At 40.6% G+C, this 23,574-nt stretch overlaps 1 protein-coding gene across 1 annotated transcript in view; it reads right to left on the bottom strand.

Moving 5' to 3' along the window:
• Positions 1 to 23,574, bottom strand: part of ADGRG2 (adhesion G protein-coupled receptor G2) — a 46,663-nt gene that overhangs the window by 19,007 nt on the left and 4,082 nt on the right. Inside the window, exons 2-8 of the mRNA XM_033147317.1 lie at positions 11,392 to 11,510; positions 9,291 to 9,908; positions 2,876 to 2,929; positions 1,242 to 1,289; positions 1,100 to 1,132; positions 731 to 784; positions 431 to 472 (exon numbers count right to left, since the gene is read on the bottom strand). Of these exons, the coding sequence (XP_033003208.1) occupies positions 431 to 472; positions 731 to 784; positions 1,100 to 1,132; positions 1,242 to 1,289; positions 2,876 to 2,929; positions 9,291 to 9,908; positions 11,392 to 11,510 (968 nt within the window). The remainder of the gene's footprint in view (positions 1 to 430; positions 473 to 730; positions 785 to 1,099; positions 1,133 to 1,241; positions 1,290 to 2,875; positions 2,930 to 9,290; positions 9,909 to 11,391; positions 11,511 to 23,574) is intronic.

Here is a 23,574-nt window from a genome sequence, read left to right as displayed (position 1 = left end):
AGTTATGACCACACCCACATTAGGGAACACCTGACTCCAGCTCTCACTGTTCTTTGCTGGTTGCTGAAGGTTGTTGCTAATTCTGGCAAGTGTTTGGGAATAATCACCATGCTTTTATGATCTTATTTTATCTGTCTTCTTGCCCTGTCTCATTTTACTATTGCTTAAAAAAGCGGCAATATTATTAACTGCCGTATGCCATCCAGAGTAATGCATTAGAATGGTAGGATATAAATTTCTCTATAAATAAACTAAGAAAATGAGCCTGCATCAGCCTTGGGGTGACAAAACGCTCCTTTCCATTTCTTCCACATGTGAGAGGAAAACACGAAAAGCTTCTGTTTCAACTTCGGAACTAAACACAGTTAAACTCCACAATTTCAGCTGAAAAAAAGCTAATCTAAAATGGAAGTAAGAGAAGGTCACTAACCTGAGTCTTGGCAGAGAGATGATAAGTTGCATGCATGATTGTCTAGAATTTTTAAAAAGGAAATAAAAAGTTTAATTCGAACCTTATAAAATAAGTTTATAATAACTTTCAGTCATTATCCTACCTATTTCTAATGCAGCTCCTAGTATGGAATCAAAATGGGAGTGATATATTTCTGTCTTTAGAAACTGAGCGAGGGCCTGCATTTAGTGGAATAAATGTGGGGACAGAACACATAGCGAAGACAGAACAATGTGACACTACTCTAATATATAATAGGTTTTAATTTTGATACCTTACCAACCACAGTTGTAGAAGTTGACATAGCTGTGTTTCCAGTGTATATTGTTCTGTCTACATCAAGGGAAATTTGTGTTCTTAATAGACAGGTATATGCAGATCCTTCCTCTGCACACACTCTACACATAATTATTATTTTGATTTTAGCAATTTAGTATAAAATAATAATTGTAACAGAATTGTACCACCCCCACCCCCATATCCCATTGCTGGCTTTAACAAAGAGAAAGATGCTCATTTTACATCAAAATATCACTGTGACAGTATTTTAGCTTTTAACAAGAGGAAAGGCCTATTTCTATTCAAACCAAAAGCACTGTAAAAGGTTAGCTACAGTTTACATACATTCTCTGTGCAAGCAATTCTTACCTTCAGTATTCAGAGTTTCCTCTGAAGATGCATCTAAGAATATAAAACACAAATATCAATGCAAACTGCAAAATTAAAGAGGAAAAGTTAAAAAAGAAGAAGACAAGCCTACTCTATGTCAAAAATATGAATGAAATCTTGCCTGTGGCACTGTTAGGGTAGGTGACAAAAGTGACAATGGATGAGTCTGCTGCAAATAAAGAATTTTTTGAATTAAAATTGAAAATATAGAGAAGCACAAATAATTTTTTTCATAGTTTAGCTTTCATTTATAAACTTGGAAATGAATGGATTAAATTATGCTTTGGGTATAACTTTGTCTACTATGTGTATGCTATCAGATGAAAGTTTGTTCCCTATGACCAAGATCCAAAGAAATGTGAAAGCAGGAGGGAATTTTAGACTTGCTTTCCTAAAAATTCCCAGCAGTATGACAAGTTGCTTTTGCAGCTGTGGGGGGAGTTTCAGAAGTGTAGTAAGACACAGGGGTCTGCTTTTCAAAGATGTCAAAACTTCTGACAAGCAATTGCAGTGTCTTGTATAAGCTTAAACAATTCTTTGGATCTTCTACCAGTAGAAGCCTTATTGGCCGCTAGCACAACTATTAGTAAAGATTGTATCAACACTTTTTTGGTTTCATCTCACCCTGAAATGCAATGTCACATTTTCATTGCCCTACACCTTTATTTCCATTTTTTTAATGGAAAAGTGTTTTAGCAACAAAAACAGGGAAATAAAATGATACCCACCACTAGAGTTATTATAGTAAATGCGTGCTGAGTTGCACATGGCCCCACCCACAGCAGTTATGTCATGCCCACAGGTGCGGACAGAGCTTAGTGGGATGTATACACAAAGAAACAAAATATTCATTAGTGTGGAAAGCCAGTTGCAATATACAGTGGTACCTTGGTTTATGAACTTAATCTGTTCCGGAAGTCCGTTTTTAAACCAAAGCGTTCTTAAACCAAGGCGTGCTTTCCCATTGCAGTGCGGGGGACTCAATTTACAAATGGAACATACTCAACAGGAAGTAGAACATGTTCTGCTTCCAAGGCAAAGTTCACAAATCAAAACACCTACTTCCAGGTTTGCAGCATTCTTAATCCAAATTGTTCATAAACTAAGCTGTTCTTAAACCAAGGTACCACTGTAAAGGCAACAGTGCTAGGCGTCATGCCTCTAGAGAAGGAGCCTTACTCTTGTGTCTGCTGTCAGTGTTTCTTTATCACTTGCAAATATGCCATTGTAATCTACATAAAATATTCATACTGATTATAACACTGAGAAACTGTGATTATTGTGTGTAGCTTGGAGGTGTTTTTCTTTCCAGAGTTATTCCTCTTAACAGAACAAGACAAAATAATATGCAAGATAGGTAAACAAATAACATGACTAAAAATTATTTATATTCACCAATATTCATGAAATGCCTTAGAAATTAAATCATCTGAAGGAGAAATTCTTGCTAAACCTAATTATGATCTACTAACTTCTTTCAAAACCATAGATCCTTCCTCTTTGTAAATCCTTGAGTAAAAGCAGAACACATTTAGCACCTAAGTATGGAAATAATTTATCTAATTGTATAATAAAATGAGGAACATACATATCCATGTATAGGAGCAGATTTTTTTAAAAGGCTGACATCAGTTACAGTTTGTAATCTGTTGTAAACCAACGGGACGTCAGTTGCATCTTTCATCTTCATTATGGCGTGTTATATTTTATAATACTTTTCTTGAAGTAAAGTTTAAAAAACAAAAATAGACATACCTGGTGTACTTCCTGGAGCTTTCCCAAATTTTGGTGAGATACGGCCAGCATTGCCTGAGTGGGAGACAGTTTAATACATTCGTTAGGCTAAATAAAAGTTTTGTTTGCCTTTTAAAACAAAAGAGAATTCAATTATTGTTCAGCTACTACTATTGACCACAAGATGGCAATATGAAACTATTTAACCATATTGTAACTAAAGAATTTCTGTTCAAGTTTGACAGGTACAACAAACACACACACACCCGAAAAAAACACCCCAACCCTCACACAGAGAGAACAGATTGGGTACATATCATGGAATAATACATAGCAACCCAAAATTAGGTTGTGTGTTTAAAGGTAAGGTGAAACTGAAGAAACACACAAAATTTGTTAAACTTTTATACATTAAAAATAAACAACACTTGAAAGAATAATTATTCTTTCATATGGAGAAACTCATAAAATGGACTGACATATCTATCCGCTGTTCACTCCAAACAAAGGAGTTGATTGCAAAATAAAAATAAAAATTACCTACCAAAACCTAAAACATACTGATCTTGTTTGGATGTAACTCTACAGGATAGTTTAGTGCTAGAGGACCAGGACTGAATAAGCCTCGGGCTCACATATTTCAGCCAACTCTGATTTGTCGGACTCATCCACCTTCAATCAATGGTTTATAATTCTAATTTGTTTGAATAAACCTATTAAAACTTAAGTATAGTTCCCAGTTTGGACATAATAGACCATAATTAGTTCAAATTAGTAATCAAATGTTTCCAATCTACTTTCAGCCATTCCTAGAGGAAGAGAAGGGATAAAAGAATGCATGGGACCAAATCTCACTGCAGTGCTAAACTATGGTTTAGTCTTACCTCTGAAGGAGGCCACTGACTACTTTGCATAAATGAATGTTACAAAGCTATCTACTTAATCACTACAGTAAAAAAAAAAGTCCTGATGAATCAGGCCAAAGACCCACCTAGTCCAGCAACCTATTCTCACAGCTGCCAGCCAAACACACAGTCTTTTTTAAAAACCCAAAGAAAGATAGGAATGCAAAACCTCCATACTTCTCTCAAACCTGAAGACAGCCACATGTTTATGCCTACAGTTCTAACCCCCCCCCAAAAAAATCAGCTATTGCTAATCAGATGTTCCTGATAATTCACTGCAAGAGTGAGGAAAAAAGAAAAGTTTGGCGATAACACAACGTGCAATTCAGGATCTGGGTATAAGTATAATAAAGGCTCCCCCTTGTCAAGTAACAACAGGGGCCCATCAATCAGAGGGATGGGAAAAATTTAATCCTCTCCTACATCTCCTCAGCACAGTCGTACCTTGGTTCTCGAACAGAATTCGTTCCGGGAGTCCACCATTCGAAAACCAAGACGTGGCTTCCGATTGGCTACTGGAGCGTCCTGCAGCCAATTGGAAGCCGCAGAAGCCGTGCCGGATGTTTGGCTTCCGAAAATCATTCGAAAACCGGAATACTCACTTCCGATTTTCAATCGTTCGGGAACCAAAACATATGAGTTCCAAGGCATTTGGTAACCAAGGTACGACTGTATTTCAGTTCTCTGTTTTGGCTGTGAAATGGCTGAAATATGCCTTAGAAAACACACATATATTAGCTGTGCTGTCATATTTATTTATCGTCATCGTCATCTGCAGTTCAAGGGCATTTAGTGTAGCTTAAAGTTTAAAAACAAACAACCTCATTAATCATTTAAAAACAACAGCACCAGCACATCTCAATAAAAAACCTAAAACACCAGCATTTAAAACTGGTCTAAAATTAACCTTAAAAGGCAAGGCAAATAAAGAAGTCTTAACCTGGCTCCAAGAAGACATTTACATTTGTGCTAGGCAGGTCTTCCTGGGGGGGAGCATTCCACAACTTAATCATTGCAAAAATTGCACTGGCTGCCAATTAGCTACAGAGGTTAAGTTCAAGGTGCTGGCTTTGATGTATAAAGCCCTATACAGCTTGGGACCATGAAACTTGAAATATTCATCTCACACCTTAAATATCCAGCCAATCAATGCGTTCTATACGTGAGGGCTTCCTGCAGATCCATCTTTCCAGGAAGTCTGTACTGCACAACATAAGGTGTTGTGAGACCTGCCTATTGGAATTTCCTTCCCTTAAATATTAGACCGATACCACCTCTGTTGTCTTTTCAGCACCTTCTGACGACCTTCCTCTTCCAGCAAGACTTTTAAGTTGAGATCTTTGCCAGTCTGTTTTGGAATTGTTTTTAAGATGCTTTCATTGTTTTTTCACTTGTTGTTTCCCACCCTAGGCTCCTTTGGGAGGGTGGGATATAAATTTACTAAATTAATAACATATATAATAAATAAATAATGCAATGCAAATTAATTAAGGGACAAAAACTTTTGTTCAGATCTGTTATACTAGCAAGGAGCATGACATTTTGGACAGAAAGAGCCTAACCTCTCTCTAATATTTCCCCTCAAAGATGACTGTGAGGAACAGACTGCTCCTTTTAAAAATTAACTGCAGTTCAGGGCGTCATTTCAAACTATAAAACTGTAGTTGATTTAACCATGATTAATGAAGACAAGCAAGCTTTATAAATTATGGTTGGAAGTTGGCGTGTTTCCGTTAAGATGAACCATGGTTTGTCTGATGATATGACATGGCAAACTGCAGCTAATCTAAAACATTTCCAACCTGCTTATTACTTCCACACTTGAGGGGAGGGGGGCATACAAACTTGAGGGTCACACAGGAACATTCTTATGAAGCTAATGCAGTCAGAGTGTACCACATGATGTTTGGGCTTGTGCTTAAAACTGAACAGGAACAGGAACAGAATCAAAGTTTCTCCCTTTCTTGTATTAGTATGGACAGAAATTAGTCAAAACTAACTTGTGTGGAAAATCTGCTTTGAATACTTAAACAAGACATCCATACGCCTTTTTTTTTTTTTTAGCATAAAGGTATTGACTATGCATGGATGAAGTAAACACTGCACAAGACCCATTTACATGTTCCACAAAGACAAGAGGGTGAGGTGCTTGAGATTACATTGTGCTCTCCAGCAGAGTGATTTCTAGGCAGTAACTTCAGTATGAAAAATACAAACAAGGAAAAAGAAAAAGGTTAAATGATCAGAGCTCTTTCTTATGATAACGTGCAGATAGAAGTAGGTATGTGAATCAGCAGGTACAGTTTCTAGAGCCGCAGCATTCTTCCTGTGATTAGTCATTCTTCTGAGATATATATAGATATGTATGTTTCTGAATTTCTAAATCCAGGCGAAGGGACGGGAAAACAGTACAGAGCACTTTCATTGTGGTGCACTTGCTACACAGCTGCTTATACTAGATAAAAAAAGGAATAATTTACCATAGACAGATGACAGTCATGACTCTTACTTTCGTTTCTCCCCTTTTGTCACATTCTGGGCAGAATCAGTTTATAACTCTGCATGCAGCATCAAGTGGGACACAACAGCAACCAACAATGCAGTTTAACACCCTACAGACTAGCCTTACTCAATAAATGGGTTCAGAGCTTTGGGGTTTCACTGTCTTTTGTCCCTGGTGCTTCTTACAGATCCAGAGGTGTCATTACTTATTACTCAGGTGTCCAAGACCTTCATCCTCAGTCTTAACCACTCAGTGGTACTATACCACTGAGCCTCTTGGGCTTGCTGATTGGAAGGTTGGCAGTTTGAATCCCAACGGGGTGAGCTCCCGTTGCTCTGTCCCAGCTTCCACCAACCTAGCAGCTCGAAAGCACACCAGTGGAAGTAGATAAATAGGTATCGCTGCGGCAGGAAGGTAAACAGCATTTCTGTGCGCTCTGGCACTCGTCATGATCCTCTGTGCGCCAGGAGCGGTGTAGTCATGCTGACCACAAGACCTGGAAAGCTGTCTGTGGACAAACACCAGCTCCCTCAGCCTAAAGCAAGATAAGTGCCGCACCCCATAGTGGCCTTTGACTGGACTTAACTGTCCTTTACCTTTACCTTACCTGCTGCATCTCCTGTTACCACCTGCCATGGATGCTTCAGTTGAGATTTCTGCATTGCAGTGCAGGTTGGACTAGTTTATCCCTGGGGTCCCTTCTAACTCTATGATTCTATGACTCTATGACATTGTTATACCGTATTTTTCGCTCCATAGGACGCACTGGACCATAGGGTGCACCTCATTTTTAGAGGAGGAAACAAGGAAAAAAATATTTTTCTGGTTTTCCTCCTCTAAAAGCCCTGTTTTTTTGAGGATCAGCTAAAAGTTTTGCAGCTTTTTTTGCAAAGGGTAAAGCCCTGTTTTTTTGAGGATCAGCTAAAAGTTTTGCAGCTTTTTTTGCAAAGGGGGAAAAGCAAAGAGGAAAAGCCCCATTTTTATGGGGTTCAACTCACATTTCTGAAAAATCTTAAGGAAAGGGAGCAGTTTCTACTGTTTCCAGACAGATAATCTAATCAGCCAGTCACATGTCCTAGGGAAACAAACAACCTCCCCATCAGCACATTCAACAAAGGAGGGCGGGGCTGAAAGGGAGCCTGGACTCTTTATCTCTCTCCTGGTCTCTTGCTGATCAGCTGCTGAGCAGGGTCCTTTCAACACCCCCTTTTCTCTTTGTAAAATAAAAAGCACAATCTGCTTTTGGCCCCTGGGCAATTTAGCTCCAGGGACCACCATTCGCTCCATAAGACGCACAGGTATTTCCCCTTACTTTTTAGGAGGAAAAAAGTGTGTCTTATGGAGCGAAAAATACGGTAAGTTTGGGGGAAGGGGAAGCCTGTACGTGTTAAAATCTAATCAAGGATTCAAATTCCCAGAATAGCCAGGCTAGCTTCTTGGTGATGGGTCGTTAAGGGAACAAAGGAAGAGGATCTGTACCAGACTGGCAGTTAGAAAGACAAAGTTGAGAATTGAGTGGTGTTAGCTAGAAGCTTGAAGAAAAGCTGCAGGCTGGGAAGCAATGGGCTGGGAAGCAAGAGAGTGATGTTTGATTTTTGTTTGAATCCAAGGCTGCAGTTACGGGAGAAGCAAGGTGTTAACGCTGTGAACCCTCCTCATATACAACCCCTCAGGTTGTATATATGTGTAAAGAAACCATATATCATAAAGACACCACAATATCTGCTGTACCTCATTACAAAGGAAATATGAACCTTGAGTACGTGCCTGGAACCCCTGGAATCTCACACCGCTAGGAAATTGGGGTGGCGTGCAACAATATGATACAATACCACCACATTCTGTGCATTAGTTAAATCTTCCATTTTTGATTTACAGCTGCAATTGCATCATGCACATTTAATTGTAATCATAATATGAGGAAAGGGAATGGCAGGCTGTAAGGGCAGCACAGAATTCTGATAATCTCAGCATTGTTTCATTTATCAAAGTATTACTTTAGCTGCAGAAAGATATTTTTGGAAACAGGAAGTCTGGGTCTATAAATGGGTATAGGGCTCAGAGGGAGAGGTATGTCTGAACCTGACACGGTTACATGCCCTGCCTTCATAATTTCCTGTCACTCTCCCCAAAATATACAGCCCTGATGCCTATCATTTATCCATACCTCTTCTCTTGTCATCATAGCAATCTCAACTGAAAAGATAAGTACCTTTGTACATTGTACAGTATCTCTGTTGATACTGCACAGGTGAACATAACAACAAAAATGTAGTAAACATCTGAAGAGATTTGATAGAAAGGCTGTATTGTGTAGAGACAGCATGTTTTATTTAGGTCCAATCCATTACATTATCCTGCACATGTACCTCCTTCCATTGTGTGTTTTCCGAAGCACCTGCATCCTTCTGAGCCTCTGCAGCACCTCTAGACTCTGAATATCACTTGCAAGGAGAGAATACATTCTCTCCCAATTAGTGAGTCAGCTTGCAAAGTGTGCATGACTTGTTGAGCATCTGCCATACCCCTTATCCCATCTACAGCTGCCTTTCACAGAAAAGGTGTATTCTTTCCAATACACAACAGCACACTGCAAGCACAGTGAGATGGTACTGAGATAATTCAGCACCGTTCCCTCCTTCTCCCTGCCCATAGTCTACCCAGTTTCCCATTGTTATATACTGAATCAAGCAGCCCTATGGGCGCCCCATCTGCCCTGCTGCCTTCACCACCAGTATTGGTGCTGATTTCAGCTGAAATCATGTCCGAAATCATGCAAGATCTTTTGGCAACAACATGTCCAAATTGGGCAAGATATTGCCTGAAATGGGCACTGATGCTGGTGCTGCTTCTCCACCAGAGGTGGATGCAGCAGGACAAGCGGAGAAGCAGCGGCAACAGTTTGGGCGGTGGGAACAACAGGGCAGGGAAAGGCAGCAGTTCCCATTTTGTGTCAAGTGGATGAGCCGCCCCTGACAGTAAGACAAGACATCCCCGTAAACAGAAAAAAGGGCACAATATTACTTACCACATGGCAAAGAGTTGCTGTACAGTGCTGTATTATTATAGACCCAGTTATCCTTCCTCCAGCGAACAGTGGCGCCATCTTGGCAATTTTGAGTACGGAATACTTCTCCTTTAGGCCACATTCTGAACAAATACAGTTCACCAACCATTCCATTTGAAGAATTTGAGGGTGTGCCAGGCTTCTGTGAGCAACCAAGTAAAAGCTGCCCACCTGCAGCAAGCTGCCGAGTTATATTTATTTTTTCATTTATTTTTTCTGTACCATTTATATATATATTCACTTGCTGCTGTTCACTTCGCCATCCTGTGCATACCTGGTACCAGGTGTCCTCATCCAGTTTCTCTTCCCAGGTTATATTTTCACCAAATAGCCAAACAGTCAATTTGCCTTGTCCTCCCGTAAGCCCAAATTCATAACAATCTGACGCTGGCAGATCGCAATCTGGTTCTTTTTTGTAGATGAATGCCGTCCAATCGTTTTTTGCGTCATATAGTTTAAGATGAATGCAGAATGTGAAGTTCGTCAGAGCAGGCACAGATGTTGCAGGTGACAAAGTCCATACTTCTTCACATGAGGTATTAAACACAGCTCTGTAATTTCCTAAGAAATTATTTTCAGCTGCAAGAAGAAAAACTTTTAAAATCATTTTGTATCTGACTTTCTGAAATCTTTTGACAAAGTAGCACTATGTTTCAAATTCACAGATTTCCTGCTATCATCTGGGCATTCCTAGCATACACATCATCTTCTGATTTCTTACGGTATCTGGCTGACATGGGAGCATAGCATCATCCCTTTCCATACAGATAGGCAGTGCTTTTTTCTGGGGGGATGCTGGGGTACACATACCCCTAAACATTCTGTGAATCTAAGTTTGGACTCATTGAGGGGCAGTATTTCAATATGAGTAGGAAAATGAGAGTACCCCTAAACTAAGGTTACCAGATTTTTTTCATCAAATCCGGGGACACTTTTCAACTTTAATGGATTTTGTATGGGGGCCAATTTGTAAATCCGGGGACTGTCCCCGGGAAACGGGGACATCAGGTAATCTTACCCTAAACATTTTTTTATAGAAAAAAAGCACTGCAGATAGGATACCACATGGATAGAACCTCATCTGCAGTTCCTTTGCATAATAGCATTAACCCTTAGAAAATTACATCCACACTGGCATGGGAAGGAGTTACAGTGTACCTGTAGACTTCTCCCAGGGAATTTGGGCTCTCTCGTGTACAAAGCCCAGGACATCCAGAAGCAAACTTAAACCCAAGCACTAACCCCTATCTGCATTCCCAATATGCATATATTTTTTAATAATTTGAAATATGCTATATAGTGATCTACTGAAGCAAAGGAAAAGATTACACAGATTAACTGTCATGTTTCCAAGTACTGTATAATTAAGTGCATGTAAATCATATCCAAGTTCAATACTCATGGTTGAAGCATAATTAGAACCATTTTGTGACTGAGTTGCACTGCTTATACAAGAGCACAATTCAAATGTGTTCCATGCATTTAAGAGACTGGACAGACATTACTTTGTGTATCTGGAATGAGAACTAGCAAGCCTCAGTCATAGCCTGTCCTCATCACTTCACCCCATTTCTGCCAGACAGAAAGCAACATATGACCCACTTGGCAAAACGCTGGAGTTATCTGTTATCATATTTCCCTGATCTATCTGCCTCTGCAGTTATGGATACAAATATACCTGGTATTTAGGATAGATCAGGCACTGTGTTCTAGCCGACGAGAAAAGAATAGTTTCACGTTGTATACTGAAACCATAAGCAGTTTAATTAAACTGAATTTAAGCATCTAAAATAATTTTTGTTCAGTTCCTTTATTATTGGTGCAATGAAGTTCACTTCATAATCTTGGGCAAGCCACAATCCTGATTTATCTTACTTCATAGGGTCATGGTATGACAGACAGCATACTTTGAAAGCGCTGTAGAAATGTTTGGATTGAATTATTACATATATCCATTTCACTGGTTGACTTCTGTGAAAATACAATTTATTTAAGACTATTGTAAAAGAAAATATAACTGACATTTTTTTCCAGGGAAAAATAATGGAAAATAAAATCTTACCTTTGCCAGAAGAAGCCAGAAACAAATACAGGAAAAAGAGAGAGGGAGAAACCTTACATTTTAGTAAGATTTCATGAAATCTTGTAGCGACATTACGATATACTCCATGGACAATCATCCTAGAATGCAGAAGAAAACATCTGAAAACAACTAAATACTTGCTGCTAAATACTTAGTACCTAACTAAGTCATACTCAGAGTAGGACCATTGAACTTACATATGCTCTGAGTATGGCTTAGTCAGGTATGGCTCTAAATATTAATTATCCTACATGAGAAAGATTTGCCCCCTTCACTTATGTCTGTGTTTCTCAGACTTTGTTTTGGGGTTCCCAGGAGTTTCTTCAAAGCATCTCTGTAGCAATGGGCCTGCTTCCTTGATAAATAGGCTGTCGTTATTTTCACCTGCAACATTATAGCTCATGGTCTCAGTTCATGGAGGGCACCAGGGAAGCACAACAGGTCTGTCTTAACCAGTACCAACCCAAGACATATTGATGACTGAGGCAGAGAAGCAACCGCTAAAGGGGCATGGTGACAGTACTCAAAACTGGCCAACTTATTTTGGCACCTGATGCAAAAAAAACTCTCCCCTGTGCCTATTTTCTTCCCTGGCAGCAAAATATACAGTAAATAACTAATAATTTCCTGCCCAAAATCAGCTACCTGAGTTTGCCAGCCCACTCTAACTAATGGTAATGCCCACAATTTCTGTAGTGTGTTGAGTTTCTATGACGGAACATGGGGGTTCTCAACAGCTGTGGAAAGAGTTTCCCAAGATAAATGTATGAAAACAAAGTATTTGTCTAGAAGACTGTTAAACTAACTACATCACAACTGAAAATAGCAGGACACAATATCTGTAGATAAAAGATTACCAAGAAGCAATATTTTCCCCCCACAACTATTTTATTTAGATGACTATAAAAGAACTTGCACACAGTTTGTCTTAAAAATTATTGGAAGTTTGCTGTATATGGCAAGGATGGAAATTGGGTATCAGTTTTATTCACCAGACTAGGAGATGGAATGTCAAGAAAATGCCTCATCCGTTTGATAACAAATTGATATTTTTGCACCTATTGGGTTTTAATTCTAGCTCACTGTTAATGCTATATAAGCAATGCTAATTTGTGCACTATGAATTTTTCTTCCTATGAGATTGCAGTTCTAGCACAGACTGATTTACAGTATATTATATTTAAAGGTTGGTCATATTTCCACTTAAAAACCACATATATCTGATACAAAATCACTTTATAGCACAGAGCATTCCAGAGCTTCCTGGAAATCAAAACCAGTTAAGTAAATCCTTTGCATAAGCTGTAGAGCCCATAACTCTTGCTCTCTAGGCTACTATCTAAAAACCAAAGCTTAATAATTTATTATGATTTGTTAATATTATTAATATTAATAATAAATGGTAGCATACACTAGACTAACATTAGCCTGTGTCCTTGCAAATGTTGTTGGACTCCAGTTCCCATCTGCCTGAGCTGGCAGGGCAAATGGTCGAGGATAATGTGAGCTGTAGTCTAACAACCTTTGGAGGGCCACCAGTCTTGATCTAGCCAAGTGTGTCAGTTCTGACAGCAGTTCTTTATGGTTTGAGGCGGAGGTCTTTCACATCAAATGCCAGGGGTTGTACTTCTCACATACATAACAACCTGCCCCCTAAACAATAGTCCCTCCCTTAAGTTTAATGTAGGATGGTACTCTTAACAGATCATTTAATAAGAAAATATTGAATCTGCAAAGCTCATAAAAGCATCCAAGATCATTGGAGAGCATCCATTATCAATGTTAACAAATAAATACCAGCAAAGCCCTTCCCAATAACATCCAAGATGAACAAATGACAGGCAGCTTCCAACATTGCTTTGTCTAAGTTATCCTACCAATAATGAAATCTCAGGTCATGTTCTTCATTGTTTAAGTTGGGTACATACAACATTTCATTCTAGAGTCAATGGACACTGAGTACTTGTTTTTTCTAGGTAGTCCACAAACAATCTAGGTTTATTGAAGAGAGTTTGGATTTGATATTCCACTTTATCACTACCTGAAGGAGTCTCAAAGTGGCTAACATTCTCTTTTCCCTTCCTCCTCCACAACCTCTGTGAGGTGTGTGAGGCTGAGAGACTTCAAAGAAGTGTGACTAGCCCAAGGTCACCCAGCAGCTGCATGTGGAGGAGTGGAGAAGGGAACCTGGTTCACCAGATTACGAGTCTACCACTCTTAACCACTACACCACACTGGCTCAATAAACTATTGAATAGTTTATTGCCACTGAAAAGCACTTTTTGAGAACCAGGTTTCATATGAAAACAAAAGCTCATTGCAGATTGATTCTGCATTACCCCCCAGTGTGTCCAGATGTAAATTAAAACAGATGTAGGCAATGGGGGTGAGGGTTATACACCCGCCAAATGACATTGTGGTTGGATGCATACCAAGATCACAATCATCACTATATACTAAATACCCCTGGGGCACATGCAGGAAGGAAAAGGTGTGGATGACTTAACTATGAAGAGAGTTTTCAAACATGTATCAAGTAACCACACCAACCCTGGTAAATGACAGGATCAAGAATCAATCTAGATTGAAAGTAGGTTGAGGATGATCATGAACAATTACAGAAGGAGGAAAACTATATTTTTATGCTACAAATGGATTAGTAGGTATGTAGACCAAGCATCCATTGTGGAATGTGCAAATTTGTGATTCTGCACACTTATAATAACCCCAAAACAACCACATTGAAAGCTTAATTCCCAATGTTTTCTCTGTCTTGCTTGGTAGTCACATGAGTTACAGATGGGACTCATCAACTTAGGAAGGTAGCCCATCTAGGTAAAGGTAAAGGGACCCCTGACCATTAGGTCCAGTCGTGGACGACTCTGGGGTTGCGGCGCTCATCTCGCTTTACTGGCCAATGGAGCAGACGCACAGCTTCTGGGTCATGTGGCCAGCATGACTAAGCCGCTTCTGGCAAACCAGAGCAGTGCACAGAAATGCCGTTTACCTTCCCTGCCAGAGCAGTACCTATTTATCTACTTGCACTTTGACGTGCTTTTGAACTGCTAGGTAGGCAGGAGCAGGGACCAAGCAACAGGAGCTCACCCCGTCACAGGGATTCAAACCGCCAACCTTCTGATCGGCAAGCCCTAGGCTCTGTGGTTTAACCCACAGCACCACTCACAGCCCATCTAGGAGAAGGAAAATTCAGTTCCTAAACCTCTGCTGCCTTCCAGATACTCATTCATGAGAAAGACTTCAGGAGTGAACCATGGAAACATCTATACCCACTTGCCTTGCAGGTCATCTGTGGGAGAAGAAAAGGCTAAAAAGTAAACCCTACACAAATCCCAAATGGAGTCCTTAAAACAGTTAGATGTATGTCTCCTTCCAGCAACTCCTGCAGCCAAGCTGGTTCCAAATGTATTGCTCTGCTTTCCTTTAGATCACATCAGCGAGGCAGAGAGAGGGGTCTTGTCATGACAGCAGCAGCATGATGTCATTGATTGTCTTCCTTTTTCAGATCAACTAAAGAAAGGTCAAGCCCTAAGGTTGAGAGCTGGCAACATCACAAAGTCTGGATATTTGTACTTGGTTTAATTGTGTAACAGTAAGGTTTAATTTACAGGTGAGTAGCCATGTTGGTCTGCCATAGTCGAAACAAAATAGAAAATTCTTTCCAGTAGCACCTTAGAGACCAACTGAGTTTGTTCTTGATATGAGCTTTCATGTGCATGCACACTTCTTCAGATACACTGAAACAGAAGTCACCAGATCCTTAAATATAGTGAGGGAGTGGGGAGGGGTATTACTCAGAAGGGTGGTGGGAATGGGTGATCAGCTGATAGGTGTGGAAAACCTGTTGACGACTCTTAATGGCTGTAATTAGTCTTGCAGGGAAAGGCAAGGGGTGAGATGGCTAAAGATAGCTATGTTATGCATAATGAGATAAGAATCCAATGTCTTTGTTCAGACCAGGTTTCTCCATGGTTTTAAGTTTGGCGATTAGTTGCAAAAGTAAGGTTTAATGTATGCAAGGTGCTCATAGTTCTATAATTTTGGTTATTCATCTAGCTTGCTTTTTTACTAATTTATGTTTAAGAATTTAAGAAGCACCCAACTGGATCCTATCAAGGTCCAACAATTCCATTTCTAAGAGTACTGGCCAGCTGATACCAAGTGGGAAACACATAAGCAGAACTAACCAGGTCTGGGGAACCTTCAGCCCTCCAGATGTTACTGAACTACAACTCCCATCAGCCCCACCAAGCATGGCCAAAGACCAAAAAATGACAGGAGTTGTAGTTCAGCATCAACTAGAGGCCCAAAGATTTTCTATACCTGCTATAAGGCAATAGCCTCCCTATGTTGTTGATACCAAAGCATCAGGAATTCAGGCAATTCTTGTAATTTTAATGTCAAGTCTGATCGAAAATTCTATATGATTTTAAACAAAGCAGAATCTTTTGATAGCAGTTAATTAAAAATAATTCCAGCACAATCTGCAAATGTTCTGTTGTAGAAAGGTTCTATTTATATCTCTTGAGTATTTTAACAGCATTGTTAACATTAATTTTCTTCCATGAATAAGATAGCAGTATTAGCACAGTGATGTCTGTTTACCCACACTGTGTTGTAGCAGTCATTCTCTGTTCAAATCTAAGTCAATACATGGACAAAAACCACAAGGACTCATCCAACAATTAGTACTGCATTACATGGCTCCCTGCCTGTTCCTCCCATTACTTGCTGTGGCTATTAGAATGTGAATCTGCTTGTGTGTGTCCAGATTGGCATACAAAAATAGTATTAAAAAAAAGCTTGGCACAAGAAAGTATATGTAATGGGGAAGGTATAAACACTGGAAAGTCTTATGTCACTGTGAAAACTAGCAACTGGTTTATAATAGAAGCAACTTCTTTATAAAATATCCTTTTTTCTGTAGGTTCTTCCAGGAGGCACTAAGGAAGCAAGCCACATCACACTGAAGTCAAGAGAGCTGTTCCCATGCACTAATGAAGTGGCTTTCTTGAACTCCTTTATTGGCTTACTGGCAATATATCAAATATATTTGTAGCAAATGGAAGACGAAATATGGTGTTACTTTTTTGAAGTTTCATGGTATTGCACAGAAACTTTCTGGCGCCTAAAAAAAAAAAGAGTGTTACGTTTCCATCATCTAAAATTTGCTGGTGGAGGTAGGAGACTCTAAAGAGGGATCACTGAAGGGACTTTTGTTTATTTGCTGTTGTTTTTTATGGGAGTTATGCTGTATCTGGAACACTGGTAAAGTGCATTCTAAATCTCCCTGTCTACTAAATCCTGCACTTTACAAGCAGCTATGAAACACCTTCATCTAGTTAGTTGATGCTACAGGGATAGTTAACATAAACTTTGGCTTAACTCAGCACAGCATCAAAAAGCATAGAGGAGGAGCAAAGCAGCTGAAATTTACTCACCGGGAACCCACATAGTTTCTGTAAACCATAGTTTGGCTTACCAATGTCATGTGAACCAGGCCCCTGTGTTGTGCCTCAAATGTGTTTTAAAGGTACAGTTGTGTGCAGCTGCAGTTAGCATCTTACCTCTTTACCCTAGGATGGGTAATTTAAGATGAAGGAGCCAGCAAGCAGCCATTCACCACACAAGCAGGCACTTTGCACATGGAAACAGTGCAGGCAGTACACTAGCTTTCTTGTTTTTACTTGTATTCAAAATGAATTTGAAATATAAGAGGAAGATGTGTTGTCAGAGAGGTAAAGGGGAGTTTGACAGGTGGTTCACATGACATGGGTAGTGAAATCTTAGCTTAAATCAGTACTCTGTAGCTCTTACAGCTCATGGCTAGTAAAGAGAAAGCTTAACCACAAATCCCAGTTCAGACACTTTGCCAAGCCATCACAACAGCGAAAGAGACCAGAGGGGAGCAAAGCTGCTGCAAGCTCCTCTCTAGGAGTTTGCACATTTGTGTTGCCCCAGTAAGCCATATTTTGGCTTGCTGTTTCATGCAAACCACCCCATGCAGAGAAGTACGATTGGAGGAAGGTGTTGGGAACAAACACCAAAAACAGGGATGAAAATCCCAGTGCAATCAGATACAGCAATTACGATGCTTTGTGCTGTAGGTACAACATATATGCTAGGTATCTAGAATACAGGTTGCTGTGAACTGCAGTTCCAAATATGTATATGCAGAAATCCCACTGAAATCAATGCAACAAGCCTCACTCATATATTGCTTAAAAGAGTTGGAAGCCCTTATCCATGGTAATAGTGATTTGTGACTATGACTGCCACTCACTCTATTCTAGCTGTGGTAAGAATATTCCCCACAATGAAATCACCAGCTTCCCATGCAGATAAAAATACCAGGTCATGAGATATACAGATACATTGAGAAACCAGGTAGACACAGCTAAGACAAAACAATTCCTCCAAGTTAACCCATCTTGCCTGCATCTTGCTGCTGATGCAAGCCAGGTCAGACCCTAACCTAGTCAAGTTATGCTCTTCTTCTCTCAAAAAGTCTGTGCTCTACCCTTATCCGTCTTGACCTGTCTAGTATCTATGTCTCCAGTGTCTTACTTAAATACAGTTGATCACTCTTTCTTGCTTAATGCTCTACGTTTCTGTGCTTTTGTCCTCAGCTTGTCCCACCATATCTGCATAAACAGTCTTCCAGTGTTTCCACAAGGGAAAACTTTCCTTCTCTTTCTGTCTCCTCACTGGGGTTCCTCATGGAACTGCTCTTGCACCTTTATGCAGATGACACTTAGCTCCACTATAGAACTTTCTCCCTCCTCCAGGTTCAATCCTTGGCATTTCTAGGTAGGGCTGAAAGAGACACCTATCTAAAACCGCAGTCAGTCAGTGTAGACATTACTGAGCAAGTTAGACCAATGCTCTGACTCAGTATATGGCAGTTTTTAATGTCCCTGTGTCTGATATTTCCACTTTTATGTTTCATCCTTGTATTAAGACTTGTTTATATTTCCTCCAAAGCCCTTCTTTCCTTTTTCACACTCCATGATGTCACCATCCATGCAGGGACAAAGCTTTGATACCTTTCCCTTTTCTTCCCTTCCTATATCTAGTCAGCCAACAAAGCCTGTTGGTTCTCTCTTTACAACACTGAGAAAAGGCAGGCCTTCCTATTGGCAAAAACTGAGGTTCATGCTCTCACCTTAGCTACTAATATAACCTTTGCTCTCTGGTCTTTGGCTGCCATTGCTCAGCAAAACATCCTTCACTTCTATCCAGAACTCTATCACCAAAACCAAACTCAGCTTAACTGTGTGATAATCAGACTCTTCATCCTTACTTTCAAACTCCCCCATGCACCTTCTTTTTCTACTCTCATACTGCAGTGCATTAGTTCAGTGGTGGCTGGGACTGTTAGGGTGGAAGGCAGGGAGGCCAACAGTAGGTGGAACCAGATCCAATGACAGGCAGAGCCAACAGATTCTAATTTTGTCCCCGTGCTCCTCCCTGTTGAGTTCTACAAAGGTAACACTAAGATTGATGAGGAAGCTGACATGCAGTGCTACCCCCTGGACTGATGGCAATAAGAAGGCAGACAGGTGGGGGCTGGGCTGAGGGCAGACTGAAATTAGTGGGCAGTGTCCCATTAGCCTTAATGGACCAGCCTCCACTGCATTGGTGATCGTGACTTTCACTCCTCCAGCTCCATCGCCATCAACCATTCAAAGGTTTCCTGCTTCTTCAGACAACTCCACCTCTTCTCTCTTGCTGACTCTTATGCTTGGAATTGCCTCCTTGCAAGTTGCATGGTGCCACTCTTTCCATCAACTCTCTCTCCCTTACACACTTTTTCCACTGAGTTTGGCAGAACCCTTTAGCTCACATACCCAATGTAACTAAACCTAAGTATAATAATAGGCATAATAGACACTTATTTGCAGAAAATTTATCGCCACTGAGTGTCAAGTAAGCTTTGCTAAAGAGATTAAGGGAAACTGCAGAGCTGACACAAGCTAGCCATGGAAAGTAACTAGTACTACCCTCATTACTACTTGTGAACTCAAAATCAAAAAGTGCAGGGTATATAAGCAAACTTTACACAAGTTTAACCTGCATCTCAAAGAATAAGTTAAGGAGCCAGGGCTGTAGCAATGGTGAAGAGGGGGAAACTGAAGAAAACTCCCTTAATTTGAAGCTCTGGGTATTTAAAAGCCTGTAACATTTTACTTTGCAAAAAATATGAAGTATGCAAGCAGATTCTACCTAATTGCTCATTAAATAAACAATTTTCTCCCTTCCGGTGTTCTTGTCCATGAGCACAAAGGCACCAAGAAGACACGCAAGCAATATTATTATTATTTTTTTAATTTGTTAGTTGCTTTATCCAGCCCAGGGCAACCCAAAGCAACATACAACCAAGCGAACCAAGCAATAGGACACTTTGCCTTTTTCGTTTGTTTTAAACATCAAAATATTCCACAAATATGAGCAAGAGAAAACTCACAATTCCTAAAACCTGCCATAATATTAGTAATATGATATATCAGGTCCATTTCTTTTTCCTGGTTTGCAGCACTGCCATATACTATCCCCACTCTTGCTTTTTCAATAAACTACCATCACAAAGATCCAAAACTGTGAGTATGCCCAATAGTGAAGTCTTCACCTGCATCTAGTGACCCTAGTCCCAGATGTGCAACAACAGAACTGAACATATACACAGCCAACAAAAAAATCTGCATTAGACAGGAGGAAAAAAATGGAAAGGGAGGGTGATTTAAGGTAAGTGCACTGAGAGTAAATAATGAAACCCAAAACCACACAAGAGACCATTTTAATACCAGTGTGAAACACACCTGCCATTAGAACAATGCAGTTTGTACAACAATGCAGTGTACAACATCTGACACAACCTGGTAAATTAGAACATGGTGCTGAGCACTTTTCAATAAAAATATTTAATAGTGAAGAGTAACATTAATTCCTCCCCAAAATCATAAAAGGGTGAAAGGATGAAAGCCATGTCCCATTGCCCCAGCCAAAGCTAACTTCAATATGTCACTGATTTCAATGGGAGAGTTAAGCGTGTGCTTAAAAATACCTGATTTTGAAGTGTTCACTGGGTGCATTTCATCCAGATTGATTCTGCTAGTAAATCACTTGGTTTTTTCTTTCATAAAGGATTGAACTTGTATTACATTTCATTAAACTGAGCAACTCCTTCACCTTATCCCTAAACATACTGAAAAACCTGTTCAGCCAGCCATGCCTTCTATATTATTTGCAGCCTAATCTTCATTATTTTAAAACAAATGTATTGAGATTGGGCAATGTGCTGTCAGAAATGTAAAAGACAAGCATTATAGGCCCTTTTAAGTGCTGTTCATCAGACGTCCCATAGAAATTACATTTAAACCACTCTGGGTGTTCTTCTTTGTAAAGAAAAACAGGACATAACTTGACTTTTTAATAATAATAATAATAATAATAATAATAATAATAATAAGCAAATATGAAATGCACTTTACATGCACTTAGCAATACTCTTCCTTCTTTTTCTTGCTCCAATTTGGTATTACAAAGAATAAAAAGTATGTGCCATGCAATGGTAAAAGTGCTGAAGGTTGAATTTCTACAGGAATAAATAAAGGTGTCTCAGTTAGAATATTGGCCCATCCAGTTCAGTATTTTCTACACAGGAAGTCATGAATGTGGTTCCTGTGGGCACAGTGGTGCCTTTGAGGTCTTCCCCGGTGCTCACAAAGCCTCCAAGCCCCTTGCTGTCCCTTTTGTCCGGAGGTGGTGAGGATGATTCCTTTCCCCCTCTTGTCAAGTATAAGGGAGGAAGCTGGAAGAGTGGTACTGTTCCCCACTTCTTTCAGCTCTTCTTTCAGATTGGGAAAGAGCATCACTCTTACGGCTCTATGTGCATTTCAAGGCTCACGTTAACTCTACCAAACTTGACTTTCCCCCAAGATCCCTTTGGAAAGTATGGGTGTGCAAAGAAGCAACCAGCAGAGTATTACCCACTGCACAACCTCAGAAATCTCAATTTGTCCACAGGCTGAAAAGGTTAGCAACCCCTGGTCTACTACACTGACTGCAGTAGTTCTCCAAGGTTCGACACAATGCACCCATCCTGATCGACATGGAGATGACAAGGGTCGAACCTGGGAACTTTGCCGGCACACTGCCACTGAGTAACCTCCTGCTAAGCACAGGTATCTGCAAGCAAGACCCCTTGAACAAGGTGGGATTAACTCTTGAATAAACATACAAAGGATTGGTTCCGCTAATTTAAATTGGAGTTACACTTGTCTCAATTCTCCCAATGAAATGAACAGGGCATAAAAGTGTCCAAGGTTGGTTGGAAATATATATATAAAATAATAAAAAATTGTCCAGTAGCACCTTAGAGACCAACTAAGTTTGTTCTACTGTAGATAGCATTTCAAAGGATGATACTATAGTCTGGTAAATGAAGTTAAGCATTTCAAGCAAGGATTGTTTTATATATACTGACCTGGAAAAAAAGTCCTATTGATTAATTCAGTGGACTTGTTTCCTAGCAGGGGAAGTTTAGAAATGCCGCCTTAACATGTTTAATTCTGTCCCACTGAAATTAATGGGCCAGAAAAATGCTTTAACTTTGCATTGTGCTAATGCATATGACTAATGGGTACAAGGTGACCTATTACAGTTCACAGTAAAAGACACCTTCACAGTTACCTCGGGTAAATTAGTTACATCATACCACACTTTATATTTGCAGGATTAGATTAATTGAACAGAGGTAAAAGACACGTCTCTTCTTGTTCTTGTGGGGCTGTTGTTACAATCTATGCTACCGGGTTCTTTTTCCTTTGTTATCTTATCTCAAATGGACTAAAAAAAAATCAATAACACAGATTGAATTCCCAGATCCATTCAACATTTCCAGAAGAGTGGGAAAGCCGGTACTTTTACCTCCTCTCTCCAAACAACTTTCAAGCACCTCTTAGGAGCAGGCGTGACAAGAAATAAGTGGGTGTTAGGGGATGGAATAGCTATCCTTTCCGCTGGGTATCTACTTCTTTTCTTCCGACTTCTTGCCTGCCAATTCCTCTGTTACAGATTTAGCATTGTGTAGGCAAACCTTACACCTGTTGATCATTCCATGACCATAGCAAAAAGCACATTTTGCTTCTAATCCAATAAACTAAACTTGTGAGTAATCTTTAAACTACTTTGCCTTTTAAAAAAAAAAGAGAGAAAGAAAAAGTGTCATGTGTCTGTGGCTCTTTGATTCCTGGCTTGACTTTCCTTCGTCTTTCTCTGGAGCTTGACTGACGGAAAAACTGAATAGAGAATTTTCCTGTGCCTCCCCAACACAAGCATCTTCCTCATATGAGCCAGTCCTTGAACCCTTCAGCGGTTGAAACCATTGCTACTCCTCTGGGGGAACTTCCCCTGCTCCATTCATCCTTTGTCTAATTACGCAGCCCAAATAATACGCTCTTTTTTTAAAAAAAAGAAAAGACTCCTCCCCCCGCACAGATGGCAAACTTGTATGAGCAACTCACTCTTTTTGCCTACGGTGCCTCCCTGACCCACCTCCTTGCCCCGACGGCAGCTGGCGACGTCTGGAGGACGACAAAGCAGCGAGTGCCCCTTCTCTCACCTCAGTCGCTCCAGCAACTTGCCCTGACCGTCACCGGCCTCAGGGTCCCAACGAGGCGTCTGCTTGAAGCGGGAGTTTCCCTCACCGTCTCTCCCCTCTGGGCGCCTAGCAGTCTGTCCCCACAGCCAACCCGCCCTGCGCGCGAACCCTTTAAAGACGCAGACACGCACCTGCGTCTGCACGGTTCCAGCGCCCTGAAGAGAAACTTGTCCCTTCTTTCCCCTTCTTCGCCCCTCGCCGCTCTGTGGTGTGGAGGCACCCGGGCGCTTTGAAGTGGAGGCGAAAAGGCGCGGCGCAGCAGTGGAAGCGGCAGCGCGGGGAGGAGGGGGGAAGGAGGGGAGGCGCGGGCGGGAGGAGGAAACTGGAGAGCCGGAGACGACGCGGGGCAGTCCTAGCCGTCAGGACGGGGTGGGTGTTCGTGTCGGGGTGCTGGTGGTGGGCGCACGTCTTTCCCTCCTCGAACTTTCTAATGTATAAGGCGGAAACCGACAAAACTAGTCAGAATGAAGCGGAGAGGAGGA

The sequence above is a fragment of the Lacerta agilis genome, chromosome 4 (assembly GCF_009819535.1).
Source record: "Lacerta agilis isolate rLacAgi1 chromosome 4, rLacAgi1.pri, whole genome shotgun sequence".
In the NCBI taxonomy this organism is placed as follows: Eukaryota; Metazoa; Chordata; class Lepidosauria; order Squamata; family Lacertidae; genus Lacerta; species Lacerta agilis.
The sequence above is the reverse complement of the archived record's forward strand: the minus strand, read 5'-3'. Positions and strand labels throughout refer to the sequence as shown.